The sequence below is a fragment of the Anolis carolinensis genome, unplaced genomic scaffold (genome assembly GCF_035594765.1).
Source record: "Anolis carolinensis isolate JA03-04 unplaced genomic scaffold, rAnoCar3.1.pri scaffold_7, whole genome shotgun sequence".
In the NCBI taxonomy this organism is placed as follows: Eukaryota; Metazoa; Chordata; class Lepidosauria; order Squamata; family Dactyloidae; genus Anolis; species Anolis carolinensis.
Window position 1 is genome coordinate 9,891,975 of NW_026943818.1, and position 17,147 is coordinate 9,909,121.

The window sequence follows — 17,147 nt, forward strand, 5'->3', positions numbered from 1 at the left end:
TGGAAAACATACAACAACAAGGCCATGAAAGCCTTCGGCAACACCTGTTAAAATTAGTGGGCCAAAGCTTGTGTCGTCCCGAGGAGTGTGGGAAGGCCTGGTGTGAGAAGCTCAGGTGAGAGAAGCCCCAGATTGAAGGCCTCGTGTGAGAAGGCTCCAGTGTGAAGGCTGCTGTGTGTGAAGCTCCAGTGTGAAGGCTGCTGTGTGTGAAGCTCCAGTGTGAAGGCTGCTGTGTGTGAAGCTCCAGTGTGAAGGCTGCTGTGTGTGAAGCTCCAGTGTGAAGGCTGCTGTGTGTGAAGCTCGTGTGAAGGCTGCTGTGTGTGAAGCTCCAGTGTGAAGGCTGCTGTGTGTGAATCTCCAGTGTGAAGTCTGCTGTGTGTGAAGCTCCAGTGTGAAGCCTGCTGTGTGCGAAGCTCCAGTGTGAAGGCTGCTGCATGTGAAGCTCCAGTGTGAAGGCTCCTGTGTAAGTTCATTGTGAGAGGAGGCTCTGTGAGAGCGAAGCTGTTTATCTGCATGAGAAAAGGCCAGCGTGGAAGCAAAGAAAGAAGTATAAAGAACTTCATTTGTGTTATGGAAATCTTATTTTTGTAAATAGCACAATTATATTATTTTACTTTAAGAAAAGCCTCCAAAGGAAGAGATAACATTGGTCTGTGTGTTTTTGTTCTGAGTCCCTCCGGGTGAGAAGGGCGGGGTATAAATGCTGGAAATAAATAAATTCTTATCACTTTTGGCTACTGGTGCTAATAAGTTACACATTTATGGGGTCTTTTGTTAATAAGCCCACTCGCCAAACAAAGATTTCTCTCAAATACGCACACACTGCATTATTTCAACCCGTCTTACCCAACATCATACTGTCCTCCAGAGATTAAAAAACCTAGACAGATCTGTTTGCTTTCCCTTCACAAGCAGCCTGGATCTGAATGGCTCAGCTGATGACCCATACGCCCCCGCCTTCTTCCATTTTCTCGCCGCAACCACCACCTTCCCCTCCTTGGTTCAGACAACTTGGAGCCCATCAAACGGAGAAGACCGGCCCCACCTGCCCCTCGGTGCCAGAGACGGGCCCAGCTCTCAAGACAACCAGCGCAAGACAGTTGGCTGCAAGGCATGGGAGGAAAAAATTATCATATTTCTGTATAGAAGACACCGCTGGGTGTCAGGATCAACGGGGGAAACCATCCATGTTTCACATCCGCTCTCGCTCTGGCCCTCCCTGCAGTGTTTCTTTCCCTCCCCCCGCCATGGTTTCCTGGGGTTTGGACGGATGAATCTGACATTTCGGTTGAAACCTCTGCCAAAGCAGCTATGGGGCTGGAATGCTGGGCTCCGTCGGAATGCTTACATTTATTACAGTCAGAGGGTATGAGGCTGCCTGCAACACTTGGGATTTATTCCTCCATCTTTGGAGGTCTTCCAGTTATGAAGGGAGGGGGGAGTCAACACTGCTTTGTCTCTACGACTGTCGTAGCAAGAAGTGGTGGGAGGTGGGCATTTAAATAACAGATATTCCGACAGCAGAAAAAATAAAGACGGGCATCCTTTCTTGGCTAAGACAAATGTTGGAGATAGTTGAGGCGTTAGGCACAGGGCTCCTCAAACTTTTTAAGTGGAGGGCCGATTCACAGTCTCTCAGACTGTTGGGGGGCCGGACTAGAATGAAATAGTCCAAAATTAAGATTGTTGTTCTTGTGTGCCTTCAAGTCATTTCAGACTTAGGTCAACCCTGAGTCTAGGACAGAGGCCAGGTCAATGACCTTGGAGGGCCTTAGTTTGGGGACCCTTGATCTAAACAATCTCATAAGACCATAGGTAAGCAAAGAGACCTCCAAAGACCATCTAGATGGTCTCATAAGACCATCAGTAAGGAAAGGGACCCTCAAAGGCCATCTAGATGATATCATAAGGCCATCAGAAGACCATAGGTAATAATAGGAACAATAATAAGACCATCGGTAAGGAAAGGGACCCTCAAAGACCATCTAGATGATTTCATAAGACCATAGGTAAGGAAATGGGCCCCCAAAGGGCATCTAGACAATCTCATAAAACCATAGGTAAGGAAAGGGACTCTCAAAAGCCATCTAGACAGTCTCATTAGACCATAGGTAAGGAAAGGGGCCCTCAAAGACCATCTAGATGGTCTCATAATGCTGTAGCTAAGCAAAGAGACTTTCAAAGTCCATCTAGATGATCTCATAAGACCATAGGTAAGCAAAAAGACCTCCAAAGACCAGGTAGACTTAGGTCAACCCTAAGTCTAAAGTTGAGGACATGGGCCAGGTCAATGATCTTCGAGGGACGCATCCAGCCCCCGGGCCTTAGTTTGGGGACCTCTGATCTAGAGCAAGGATTCTCAAACTGTGCTCCGTGGAGCCCTTGTTGGGTGTGCTTTGATTATGCTTTTCCTGCATGGCAGAAAGGGGTTGGACTGGATGACCCCTGGAGTTGTTCCTATTATTATTATTATTATTATTACTACTACAAAGGTTGGATGGCCATCTGTCGGGGGTGCTTTGATTGTGCTTTTTCTGCATGGCAGAAAGGGGTTGGACTGGATGACCCCTGGAGTTGTTCCTATTATTATTATTATTATTATTATTATTATTATTATTACAAAGGCTGGGTGGCCACCTGTTGAGGGTGCTTTGATTGTGCTTTTCCTGCATGGCAGAAGGGGATTGGACTGGATGGCCCCTGGGGTTGCTCCTATTATTATTATTACTACAAAGGCTGGATGGCCATCTGTTGCGGGCACATTTCTAGAAATTTCTTAGGCCTCCAACACAAGTCCATGGTCAACTTCTGCTTGGACACTGATGGTACAACCATGCTGGAAGGCCTACAAACATCTAAATAAGCGTTCTCTGTAAAAATCTCTAAATCAGTGATGTCCAACCTTTGGTCCTCTAGGTGTTGAGGACTCCAACTCCCAGCTTGTCCAATGCTCAGGGATTCTGGAAGCTGAAGTCCAAAACAACTGCCGGACCAAAGGTAGGACACTAGTGATCACCCAGAGCAACTCTGCGGTCAACTTTCGCCAGACGTTGACCAATGAATTGCACTAGAGCAGTGGTTCCCAATCTTTGGTCCTCCAACATAGACTCCCAGAAATCCCAGCCATTTTACCAGCAGTTGGGAAGTGTGGGAGCTGAAGTCCAAAACACCTGGAGGACTGAAAGTTGGGAACCACTGCACTAGGAGAACTACAAATGGCTAGAGAAGGGTTCTCTCTAGGAAGGTCTGGATCAGACCTGAATGACTTGTGGCCCTCCAAGTATTTTGGATGTCAGCACCCAAAATTCCTGACCATTGAACATGCTGACCAGGGCTTCTGGTAGTTGGACTCCCAAACACCTGGAGGACCAAAAGTTGGACACCATTGGTCTGGATTCTCTGGTGCAGCGATTCTCAAACTGTGCTCCGGGGAGCCCTTGGAGCTCCGCAAGAAAGGCTCAGGGGCTCCGCAAGCGCCCCACCTCCTATTATTATTATTATTATTATTATTATTATTATTATTATACCATGGGGGGCACAAAGTCAGATGTATAATAGAGGCACAATTATTATGAAGGGTGAAAAGATGGCAACGGCTAACCTGTTCGTATTTCTCCAGCTCCGTATGATAGATCTGCCGAATCTGGGTCAACTTTGCCCTGTAATCTGAGTGTTCGATGGAGTTATCTGAACTTCCGCCGGATGCTGCTGCTGCCGCCGCTGCCGCCGCCGATCCACCGCCTTTCTCGGGACCTGAAACCCCTTCCGCGAGAAGCATATTGTCCAACCGCATTAGTTGGGGGTCCGGAGGGTCTTCCTCTTGAGCGCCTCGGATGCTGAGACCTTGAGAAAAACAAAGATCTCAATTAATCCTCTCTGCAAACCTTTTAGCTATTCTGCCGAAAGTAGAAAGAATCCCCTCCCTCTCTTTTTCCCTGCTGGAAGTCGTCTCCATATGGATTTCTCCAAGCTCCCCACCCCGGCAGTTGTCATTCAAAGAGAAAGATATTACTAAGTGCTTTTGTGCTAAAGTAAGAACGGAGAGCTCACACTGAGGGGCATCAGCACTTGGCGTCAAAGAAACAAAAGAATTCTGTAACTTAGCAAAGTTGGTGTCAATTGCTGGTGAATCAAACCAACGGTGAAAATAGCTCAAAGGTATCATGCTAGAACCTGGGGTGCACAACGGTAGAACAATGGCACATTTGTGATGTGCATTGTTAGTAGCAGCTGGAAACAACCTGACACAAGGGCTTCCTGCCCAGAAATCTACTCAGTCCTATTACCAAGCCCTGAAATTTTACCAGCCATAGCTTCTTTTATAGTCAACTAACAAGGATTTCCAGCTTGTGCTATTTTCCAAAAAAAAGAAAAAGCTAAGGTCCTCCAGATACCAATCATGGTGGATATTGGCTTCTAAATTAGTGGAGAGATGAAGAAAATGCATATTTTAATGCCGACTTTAGAAGGATTTTTAGGGTGGTGAAAAATATCACCCAAATAGACTCACAACCATGGACAACTCCTCCAAGACCTTAATAAGGTCCTTCAACACCTTGGAAAGCATCCTTAAATCTATACAATACCTAGCATAGATTTAATCCAGATTTTGAGAGTGCTGAACAATATCCCCCAAATAGGACCACAAACATGGACAGCTCCTCCAAGATCTTAATAAGGTCCTTCAGCACCATGGAGAGCTCCCTTAAATCTATTCAAAACCTGCAGTGGATTTAACTCAGACTTTAGAAGGATTTTTGAAGGTGCTGAAAAATATCCCCCAAATAAGTTCACATCCAAGACCTTAATAAGGTCCTTCAGAACCCTGGAGAGCTCCCTTAAATCGATTCAAAACCCGCAGTGGATTTAACCAGACTTTAGAAGGTTTTTAAAGGGTGCACAACAATATCCCCCACATAGGTTCACATCCAAGACCTTAATAAGGTCTTTCAGAACCTTAGAGAGTTCCCTTAAATCTATTCAAAACCTGGAATTGATTTAACTAGACTTTAGAAGGTTTTTTGAGGGTGCTGAACAATATACCCCAATAGGTTCACAACCATGGACAGCTCCTCCAAGACCTCATTAAGGTCCTTCAGCACCTAGGAGACTCCCTTAAATCTATTCAAAATCCACACTGGATTTAACCCAGACTTTGGAAGGTTTTTTGAGGGTGCTGAGCAATATCCCCCAAATAGGTTTACAACAATAGACAGCTCCTTCAAGACCTTAATAAGGTCCTTCAGCACCTTGGAGAGTCCCCTTAAATCGATTCAAAACCTAGATTTAACCCAGACTTTAGAAGAGTGTTGAGGGTGCTGAACAATATCCCCCAAATAAGTTCACATCCAAGACCTTAATAAGGACCTTCAGAACCTTGGAGAGCTCCCTTAAATCTATTCAAAACCCGCAGTGGATTTAACCAAGACTTTAGAAGGATTTTTGAAAGTGCTGAACAATATACCCCAAATAGGTTCACAACCATGGACAACACCTCCAAGACCTTAATAAGGTCCTTCAGCACCTTGGAGAGTCCCCCTTAAATCAATTCAAAACCTAGAGTAGATTTAATCCAGACTTTGAGGGTGCTGAACAATATCCCCCAAATAAGTTTACAACCATGGACAGCTCTTCCAAGACCTTGATAAGGTCCTTCAACAACTTAGAAAGCACCCTTAAATCTATTCAAAACCTAGAGTAGATTTAATCCAGACTTTGAGGGTGCTGAACAATATCCCCCAAATAAGTTTACAACCATGGACAGCTCTTCCAAGACCTTGATAAGGTCCTTCAACAACTTAGAAAGCACCCTTAAATCTATTCAAAACCTAGAGTAGATTTAATCCAGACTTTGAGGGTGCTGAACAATATCCCCCAAATAGGACCACAACCATGAACAGCTCCTCCAAGACCTTAATAGGGTTCTTCAGCACCTTGGAGAGTCCCCTTAAATCGATTCAAAACCTAGAGTATATTTAATCCAGATTTTGAGGGTGCTAAACAATATCCCCCAAATAGGTTCACCACCATTCACAATGGCCAGCTTTGTCACCAGCAGCTGGCATCCTTGCTTGCTTATTGACAACAACAACAGCAACAACAACAAGGAGGGGAGGGAAAGCAGAGCCTCCACAGAGAAGATTCCAAAATGATGCCCAATCATCGGTCTCATCTGAGTATTTTAGATCAAGGCTGACAATTTGTAGGTTTAATCAGGTCAGGCGGGCACACTGCCAAGGCGCTCTCAACACCAGCGGAAAACAAAGTTGAGCCATAATTACAGTTGTAGGGGGAAACCGCTAGAGCTATGGCTCCTCGGATCGGCATTTCCATTCGCGACGCAACACTCCCCCGCAACCATCCCAGCCCAATTAACCTCTTCAAATCAGCCTGGGGAGGGCGGTTGGGTGGAGAAGCAGGTATTCTTGACAGATTCCCTCCTGGGGGAGGAGCTGGCACCTACCGCGTCTGCATGCCAATGGGCTTGCATGTTGTTATTTATAAGCGGTGGCGGCGCTGACATGACAGCAACATCCATAAACTGCCAAGCGTTTTGCTCGGAAGTGGAGACAAATTTCTCTCCGCCCCTGAATCGAGCCCAAATTTCTCAGGGCAAAGGAGAGGGAGAGAGATCCATCGGCGTTTGCGTGATACGCTGGCACAAACATAGCACCACAGTGACAGCGTGCATGTGTTATTTTTTAAAACACACACATACACGTTTTGAAATCCACCACCTCTCGGTGACGGTTTCCCTCAATGTCACGGAAATGAGTGAGACATCTCCTTGGAAAACGGCTCGCCTTCATCACGAGGAGGTGGTCAACCCTCGAAGGCTCACATCTCCTAACATGATGTAACTAACGCAGGGAAATGCACGGAAATGTCTTCCTGAAATGAATAGGACAGCCGCATTACTCAGTGATCTGTAGGAATATAATGGAAAGGCTCCCTTGCCCAAGAGAATACACAACCTACAGCTGTGGAGTATGGGAGTCGTGGTGCAAGGAGTGGAGGGAATCAGAAATGATCGACTCTGACTTCAAAACTTGTAAGATTATAACAACACATGGCAGATATTGCATTTCATACCTATATTTTATCCTTAATCAAATACATTTATTGTGTGTTCTGTCAATCAAAGGAGCATGATGATTCATGCGGAGGTGATGAAATGCCTTATTGCTGCCATCCTACTACAGTAATTACTAATTAATAGACACTTGATATTCATGAAGGCGCTCGAATCCGACAGTAGAAAAATAAATGTGTCGGATTCAAAGGTTTGGTGCCCTGACTCTATAGTTCCACAAGGTAGGCCTCAACCCCAAATCACCAAAGGGGATGCTTACATAGGGCCATTGCTGAGTTCTAGATCATATATAAGATCACAGACTGAGTCACTGCCATAAACCCACAGAACTATAGGAGTGGCGGGGATTTACCCTATTCTATATTAGTGGAGCTCTCCAAGTTCTGAAAGCTCAAAAGCTCCTGAAGATTAAGCATCTCTCTCTCTCTCTCTCTCTCTCTCTCTCTCTCTCTCTCTCTCTCTCTATATATATATATATATATATATATATATATGTGATGGAATCAGGGCACTGGACAAAACAACAAAACTACAGGCCCCCAACCTTGAAATTTGACAACACAACCCATCATCCACGCCTCTAGGTTGATACAACAAAAAGAAAAGAAAAATAAAGTCCTAATTACAGGGAGAGGAATAATAGTTTTTATCCAATTGCTGCCAGTTAGAAGGCTAAGCTCTGCCCACTTGGTCTCCTAGCAACCCACTCAGCCCAGGGGACAGACAAAGTTAGGCCTCACTTAGGCCTCTTCCACACTGCCTATAAAATACAGACACCACCAGACAACGCCACAGCAACGCGTGGCCGGGCACAGCTAGTTACTATCTACTACAGTTGTGCATTCGGGGTAAATCTTGTCCTATTTCGTGTCCTGGCTTTCGGTGGGAACCTCAATCGGGAGGGCAGATATCTGTTTTTGGTTTGGGACCCCAAAAGATCAGTTTCCTATCGGACCATTATTGGGGGGGGGGGGCTTCCCATCCAGGCTCCCCTTCCCAGCATATATGTTAAAGAGGCTTCTTAACTGCCAGAAAGTGTACGTGCCTGCCAGTACCTGCAGCCGAGCACCTCTTATCCTAAAGTAAGAGGTGCTCGACTTCAGGCACTGCCAGGCATGCACACTTTCTGGGCCTGTCTGCAGTTGGAAAGAGAGTATGTGTGTGGCGTGCAGACCCGAAAAGTGTGCACGCCTGCCAGTGCCTGCAGTCAAGCGCCTCTTACTCTAGAATAAGAGGCGCTCGGCTGCAGGTACTGGCAGGCACGTACACTTTCTGGGCCTGCATGCCACTCATGCACTCTCTTTCCAAGGCAAGAAGACAAGTTCTGGGAGGAGCTCGGCTGCAGACAAAAGCAGGCTTGGAGCCGTGGCTTTCGTGCCGAACTGATTTTTGTGCGGGGAAAGGGCTTACTGTTTCGTGCTCCAGAAGAAACGAAAGAACGAAATAAACAATAGAAATGAATTCCGCGCACAACTCTACTAGTAAGTAAGTAAGAAAAACTTTATTTATATACCGCTCTATCTCCCCAAAGGGACTCAGGGCATTTTCCAAGCATAAATACAATCGACATACATTGCACAAACAGCACAAGGACACATTATTAAAACAAGATAAAAACCTATACTGCTCATAGGACAGTAAAAACGATAAATAAACAATCACAACATTTGAACGAAAGAACAGGGATCAATAACCAAGTGGGTTGACATGGTCTGTTATTAGGGATAGGTAAACCTTATGCAACCTTATACTATCTGCTGAGGTAGAAGGGTTGAACCCCATGAATTTCTGAGGATTTAAAGGCATTCTCCAGGCTAATACATCTATTTTGGATAATTTGTGCAGGGAAGGGGCTTCCTGTTTTATGCTCCCGAAGAAACGAACAATACGAAATAAACAATAGAAATGAATTCCACACACAACTCGACGATCTACTGGAGTTATAGGGTTGAATGCCATTAATTCCTGAGGATTTAAAGGAGTTCTCCGGGCTAATTCATCTATTTTAGATAATTTGTGCGGGGAAGGGGCTTCCTGTTTTGTGCTCCCGAAGAAACGAAGGACACGAAATAAACAATAGAAACGAATTCCATGCACAACTCTAATATCTACTGGGGTTGTAGGGTTGAACCCCATGAATTTAAAGGCATTCTCCAGGCTAATTCATCTATTTTGGATAATTTGTGCAGGGAATGGTCTTCCTGTTTTGTGCTCCCGAAGAAACGAAAGACACGAAATAAACAATAGAATCTAATTCTATGCACAACTCTAATATCTACTGGGGTTGTAGGATTGAATACCATGAATTCCTGAGGATTTAAAGGCATTCTCTAGGCTAATTCATCTATTTTGGATAATTATTTGCACAAGGCCACATCCTACATTTGGCCTAAACAGGGATCTCCTCATTTCATAAGCCATCATCCCCTTACGTCTAGAACATATGACTACTTTTCACTTACAAATCACCTACACAATGACTATGCGCATATAACTTTCTGTGCAGAAAATGCCTTAAATAAGTCCCAGATTGCAAACAGTCTTTCAAAAATATGCAGCTTTGGAAGACGTTCTCACAACGGGAGGAAAAATGTTAAAAATTGCTCAATTTTCCACCAAGAATTATATCCATTTCGAAGGATTTCGGGACACCGTTTGAAAGCCCCTGTGTACATCACCAAGACGAAATAATGCCAGTGCTGAGCCCAGCCATTTTGTTGTTGTGAATCCCATTTAGATCATACCTCGATTCTCAGGACCGAATACGAACAGTTCATTGCCTGCATTGAATAAATGAGGCAGGGACATTAATGTCGACTTTGTGTCAGCCTCCAATTAAGACGATCCTAGAGGACTGTATGCAGAAACAGAGAACAATGCATATTTTTTCCTCGATCTCCTTCCTATTTATCAACTTGGTCTGCAATCTTCACTTTCTAGAGCCTCTCATAAGCCTAGTTTATCCAGCAAGGTGAGCCCGCTCCTTCGCCCGACAGCTCCAGACAACGGAGTCTGCCTTTATAAATTATGCCACAATAATATATGCATTTTGGACATTTGAGTTCAACGTTGCCGCTATTGTTTCTCTATTTTTAATCCTCACTATATCAACCTACAAGTTTATTACTGTTTAGCTCGCTGACCTTTCTATGCGTTGTGGCATTAAAAGGTAAGGAGCGGACTCAAAAGAACACAGTCATACATCACTTCCAGCCAAACCAGAGAGGGACTAATGGCCAGGGATGCCATTCTTTGCTAATTTTCTTCTCAACGAAAACAGCAAGGAATGCTAGTCCTTTCCTTCTCACGGCTAGGAAGCCTTCCAAAATTGCACCGCTACTATGTGTGCCTTCAAATTATTCATGACCTCAGGTGAATCTATCATAAGGCTTTCATGGTAAGATTTATTCAGAAGAGGTTTACTTTCTCTGAATCTGAGAGTATCACTTGCCCAAGGTCACCCAGTCAGTTTCACAGCTAAGCAGGGATTCGAACCCTGGTCTTCAGAAGCAAAGGCAATGCCCAAACCATGCCATTTTCTCCGAAAGGTCAGCGGTTCGAATCCAGAGAGTGGAGTGAGCTCCCGCTATTAGCTCCAGCTTCTGCCAACTTAAAAGTTCGAAAACATGCAAATGTGAGTAGATCAATAGGTACCGCTCCGGCGCTCCATGCAGTTGTGGTGTCTACGGACAATGGTGGATCTTCGGCTTAGAATTGGAGATGAGCACCAACTCCCAGAGTTGGACACAACTAGATTTAATCTCAGGGGAAAACCTTTACTCCCTATTTTCCATCCCTTTCAAGTCACACCACAAATCCCAGGATCTGCAGGATCCACAGGAACATCGGCAAACACAGGAAGGAAGTCAAGATCCCAGGCATAAATCCGTAAGCACAAAAGCAGGAACTTTTCCCAAGGCAAAACACTTTCTGGAACATAGGCAAACACAGGAAAGTTGGATCCTGAACTTGAGCTGAGACTGGAACTTCTGGCAATGTTGTCTGCTTTGATAGACACCAAGTAAACATTGCTTGATTTAAGCCCAAGCCCGACCAGGAAGCCATGAGATTGTGCCACACACACCTGAGTTTCAAGGATTTCTCACAGAGTCTCTTGATTTATCCTTCACTCCCTCCATCCGGACATCTAATCTGATATCAAGGAAAAACTCCCCATCAACTGAAGGCCGATTCCCAAGAAAAATTGATCTTTCACCGATTTCCTTTTCTCCTGTTGCTAAAGGATGAATATTGGAATCCAAAACATCCTCTGTCTCATCTTCCTGCACATCGCTCTGATCTAAGGCCTGCTGTTCACCCCGATCACACACAGACTCCTCAGTTTGGAAACCCATCACCCCGCACTAATCTCTGTATCACCAACACCATACACACACACACACACATGCATATACACACATATGGAGCCCCCAGTGGCACAGCAGATTAAACTGCCGAGTTGCTGAACTTGCTAATTGAAAGGTCGGCAGTTCAAATCGGGGAGCGGGGGTGAGCTCCTGCTGTTAGCCCCAGCTCCTGCCAACCTAGCAGTTTGAAAACACGCAAATGTGAGTAGATCAATAGGTACCACTCCAGCGGGAAGGTAATGGCACTCTATGCAGTCATGCTGGCTATATGACCTTGGAGGTGTCTATGGACAACGCCGGCTCTCTGGCATAGAAATGGAGATGAGCACCAACACCCAGAGTCAGAGGAAAACCTTTACCTTTGCTCCCTATTTTCCGTCCCTTTCAAGCCACACCACAAATCCCACTATCTGCAGGATCCGGAACGAAACGTATAAACAGACACTCAAATCCTTGCTTAACAATGAACTTGGCTTTGTTCGAAAAACCACCGTTTTCGCATATCTTCCCACAGATCCTAATTAGCTGTCTTTCAACACCTGCCCCCCTGGCTAACTGACGCACGGACGGCATTCAGAGGCCAATAAATAAATTGCGGGTCAAAATTATTACAAAGCTCTCCCTCCAAATAAACCCATCTCCTTCACAACACAAAAGCCGCGGCTCTGAAAAGCACCTAAAAACCCACTCCAAATGCGATGATTACAGGGGCCGTTTGAGTTTAATAATCTGACTGTAATTCAGGCATTTTCAACAGCTCATTAAGGGTTCATTAATATATGGGCGAGCTTTTGAATTATAAATAAGCAGATTAGAAACCCGCGGTGCCAGAATGGTACGGCAGGTACGTGGGGCGGGTGGAAATAATATTGCGCGGCACAATGAGAGGGCGGCCCAAGAGAGTTGCTGCTGAGGCGCTCGGCACCACTTTCTCGGCCTTATTTATTAATTCTCTGGCTCGCTCACCTTGAAAGGTGCGTTATGGGCTCTGCTGGAGCAGTGTTTCAAAGACAACAACACAAAGAAACAACACGCTTCTTCAGAGCACAAAGGACCTTCTCCAAAAGAAATCACAACTATGAGTCCTTCTTTCAGGTTTTATGGTAATGTGTGATCTAACAAGTTCTCCGGGCTGTATGGCCATGCTCCAGAAGCATTCTCTCCTGACATTTCGCCCACATCTATGAGAGCCATCCTAAAAGATTGTGAGGTCTGTTAGAAATTAGGCAAGTGGGGTTATATATCTGTGGAATAATGTCCAGGGTGGGAGAAAGGACTCTTGTCTGTTGCAGGCAAGTGGGAATGTTGCTATTGGCCAACTTGATTAACATAATACTACTAATAATAAGCCATTGCAGAATATGTAAAGCAAAATGAAGAACCTGCTTTGATTGAAGTCAAAAATCAGAAACTCCTCAAAGCACAGCAGACAAAAAACCAGTACAAGAAAACCGCACTACAAACTAGAGCTGACAGCTGGCACAACAAAACATTGCATGGAAAGTTCCTTGACAAAATTGAAGGAAAAGCTGACAAGGAGAAGACCTGGCTCTGGCTCACAAATGGGACCCTGAAGAAGGAGACAGAAGGCCTGATCCTTGCAGCCCAGGAGCAAGACATCAGGACAAAGGCAATTCAGGCCAAGATCGAAAAATCAGCTAATGAACCAAAATGAACTATGTAAGGAAACCGACAAAACCATGGATCATATCCTCAGCTGCTGTAAGAAAATTGCACAGACAGACTACAAACAGAGGCACAACTATGTGGCCCAAATGATTCATTGGAACTTATGCCTCAAGTACCACCTCCCAGCAGCAAAGAACTGGTGGGATCACAAACCTGCAAAAGTCTTGGAAAATGAACACGCAAAGATACTGTGGGACTTCCGAATCCAGACCGAGAAAGTTCTGGAACACAACACACCAGACATCACAGTCATGGAAAAGAAAAAGGTTTGGATCATTGATGTCGCCATCCCAGGTGACAGTCGCATTGACGAAAAACAACAGGAAAAACACAACCGTTATCAGGACCTCAAGATTGAACTTCAAAGACTCTGACAGAAACCAGTGCAGGTGGTCCCGGTGGTGATGGGCACACTGGGTGCCGTGCCAAAAGATCTCAGCCGGCATTTGGAAACAATAGACATTGACAAAATCACGATCTGCCAACTGCAAAAGGCCACCCGACTGGGATCTGCACGCGTCATCCGAAAATACATCACACAGTCCTAGACACTTGGGAAGTGTTCGACTTGTGATTTTGTGATAAGAAATCCAGCATATCTATCTTGTTTGCTGTGTCATACAATGTCATTGTGTCAATAATAATAATAACAACAACAAGAACAACAAGAACAACAACAACTTTGGGACATGGCCATACAGCCCGGAAAACATACAACAGCCCAACCATATGATGCGGCAGCCAAAAAAGCCAAGGCAATCCTAGGCTGCATCAATAGGAGCATAGTGTCCATGTCAAAGGAAGCCATAGGTAAAGGTTAAGGTTTTCCCCTGACATTAAGTCCAGTAGTGTCAGACTCTGGGGGTTGGTGCTCATCTCCATTTCTAAGCCAAAGAGCCGGCGTTGTCCGTAGACACCTCCAAGGTCACGTGGCAACTGGCATGACTGCATGGAGCAACTCTATACATATCTGAAATGATGCCGGTTTGTCTTCTGCTGGACCAGAGACTAGAACGCAAAGCGTCCAGAGGAGAGCGGTCAAGGGTCTGGAGAACAAGCCCTATGAGGAGCGACTTAAAGAACTGGGCATGTTTAGCCTGCAAAAAAGAAAGCGGAGACATGAAAGCCATGTATAAATACGTGAGGGGAAGTCATAGGGAGGAGGGAGCAAGCTTGTTTTCTGCTGCCCTGGAGACTAGGACACAGGAAAGGAGATTTGACATGAACATTGGAAGAACTTCCTCACTGTGAGAGCAGTTCAGCAGTGGAACTCTCTGCTGCGGAGTGTGGTAGAGGCTTCTTCTTTGAAGGCTTTTAAATAGAGGCTGGATGGCCATCTTTTGGGAGTGCTCTGAATGCAATTTCCTGCGTCTTGGCGGAATGGGATTGGACTGGATGACCCACGAGGTCTCTTCCAACTCTGATTCTATGATAGTGTCCAACCACTTTTGTAGAACGCACACATGTTTGAAGACACTGAAAGCACCCAAGTTTGTAGATTTGTTGTCTAGACTTTCTCCTCCTTTTCCACTCTTCTCTTCTTCCTCTTCCTTATCCAGATTTTGCCCGTTTCTTGACGTGCCATGGAAGCAAAATTCTCACTTGGCCCTTGTAAAAAAACGAGACCTTCCAACTCTACTATTCTATGATTCTTCTTGTTCCCTCATTGAAATGGCAAAACGACAGGAGCCGATCAGCCATCTGTCTTCTCAAGGGCAGCATTCTTTGAAATGCCGTGGAAGGGGGGGGGGAAATGAAAAACAACTTGGTTTTATTTTATTTACCGTATATACTTGAAGATAAGCTGAGTTTTTCAGCCCTTATTTATGAGCTGAAAAAGCCTCCCCGGCTTATATTCGGGTCAAGATCAAGCCAGGCAGCCGGAGCCTGGAGGCCACAGTATGTTTTCTTTTCCAAAACCTCCCTTCTCTGCTTCTCCTCCCAGGCTGGTTATCTTTTTTTGAGAGAGAGAGAGACAGAGAAGAAGCGAATATTTTCAAAAGCAAAAGGAGAGTGTGAGAGAAACCCTTGCAAGCCAGATTGCATGGGCAGAAGGGGAAGAAAAAAAAAAGATATTCTTGCAAATTTGCATGATTCATTGCTATTACTATTACTATTATTATTATTACTACTACTATTATTGCAAGAACATTTGAGTCCAAAGGGAGGGAAAAGAGAGCAACAGAAGGTGCGTATTTCTTTTTATTCCTAAGGAAACAGAAATGAGGTGGGCTTTTTTGGGAGGGGGAGAGAAGTTTTAAAAAGCCTTTTCTGGCTACTTTTAGAGTTTGAAAAAGGGAGAAAGAAAAGAGGTGGGAAAGGGGAGGAGAAAAGAGGACAAAGTTGTTTTTAGGGGGCTTTGCTTGCGTTTCTTCCTTGGGCAAATGCATGCCCCAAAGCTTGTAAATATTTATATAGATGTTCCCGCTACAAATACATTAATATATGAATTTTCCTCTCATATGTTTACAGGTCTTTGCAAACCCTATGTAAATATAGATAACTAGAGATTTCCATGTACCTGTATATCTGTTCCTATATATATACATTAATTTTATATATGAATTTTATATGAATTTTACCCTCACGTGTTTGCAAGTGCAGAGGGAAAATGCGTATGCGCGCGCACACACACAGATGTCTAGATAGATATAAACATTGATAAATAGGGCTTGCAAATATTGCAGGAGGAAAATGCACAGAGAGGATTTGCAAAGGTTTCAGGGGGAAATACACATGTGAAATTAGTATATATAATGACAGATCTATATCTAGCTGTAGGCATTATATGTTTGCCTGTTACTATGTTGGAAGCTGGCCTGAGTCCCCAGGGGAGATAGGGCAGGGTACAAAGGAAGCTGTTGTTGTTGTTGTTGATTATTATTATTATAAAGTTATTGTTGCTTTTCCACTTATAGAGTTAGTTTTACTGTTTTTCTTTGAAATACAATAAATATTCAAAGCATTTAACCCACTGATGCCTCCAATATCTATCCTCTAGATTGCACCACTATTTTATGACCCTGTTCTTTGTGGTTTTTATTCTTATTTCTTTTCTCACCCCGAGTTTTAACTTAGTGTTCATGTGGCCCGCCCTTGTTTTTATTGTTCTTCTGATTTTGCGTTGTAATGCATATTATCATTTATTGTATTGTTCAATGTGTTATGATTTGTTCTTTTTATATTCTGTCATATTGTATTGTTCTGGGCATGGCCCCATGTAAGCCGCCCCGGGTCCCCGTTGGGGAGATGGTGGCGGGGTATATATAAAGTTTATTATTATTATTATTAATTAATCTAATTTTATTGGTATCTAATTTTATTTTTGAAATTTACCAGTAGCTGCTGCATTTCCCACCCTCGGCTTATACTCGAGTCAATAAGTTTCCCCAGTTTTTTGTGGTAAAATTAGATGCCTCGGCTTATATTCGGGTCGGCTTATACTCGAGTATATATGGTATTTATTTTTTTGGCTATTTCAGCTATTATTTTACTCTAAGAACTATCTGGCGGTGGAGGGTGGCGGACTCTGGTTTTGGCCATGTTCCGGAAGCATTCTCTCCTGACGTTTCGCCCACATCTATGGCAGAGTTGTACGGTATATATGCAGCCATACATACAACAACCCGGTGATCTTGGCCATGAAAGCCTCCGACAACACATCATATGGTTGATTTACGTTTAGCCCGTGGTCTGTGCAAGCTTTTGACCCACTGACTCCGATGCTTTGTGCGCAAGGCTTTTTGTTCCAATTGCTTGCGTGCGTTTTAAATTTTGTTTCCAGGAAGTGTCCAAGGCCTGACACTGGCGCCGAACGTGGTCTCCTCCCTAATGTCACTTCCACTCCTGCTTAAAGGTGACGGCGTGGCGTGCCCACGTTTCTCATGTCAGGTATATTAAATATAACGCGGCGATGCACTGCACATTTCCACGCCAACCTAGTTGTCACTTTCGCTTGACTCATTCTCTATTGAGGAAAAATGCAGCGCTGGGAATTT

At 44.4% G+C, this 17,147-nt stretch overlaps 1 protein-coding gene across 6 annotated transcripts in view; it reads right to left on the reverse strand.

Moving 5' to 3' along the window:
• Positions 1-17,147, reverse strand: part of pbx3 (PBX homeobox 3) — a 280,063-nt gene that overhangs the window by 54,703 nt on the left and 208,213 nt on the right. For all 6 annotated transcript variants that reach the window (XM_062959844.1, XM_062959842.1, XM_062959840.1 and 3 more), the window contains one exon: positions 3,602-3,843. In XM_062959844.1, coding sequence (XP_062815914.1) covers positions 3,602-3,843 — 242 coding nt within the window. The remainder of the gene's footprint in view (positions 1-3,601; positions 3,844-17,147) is intronic.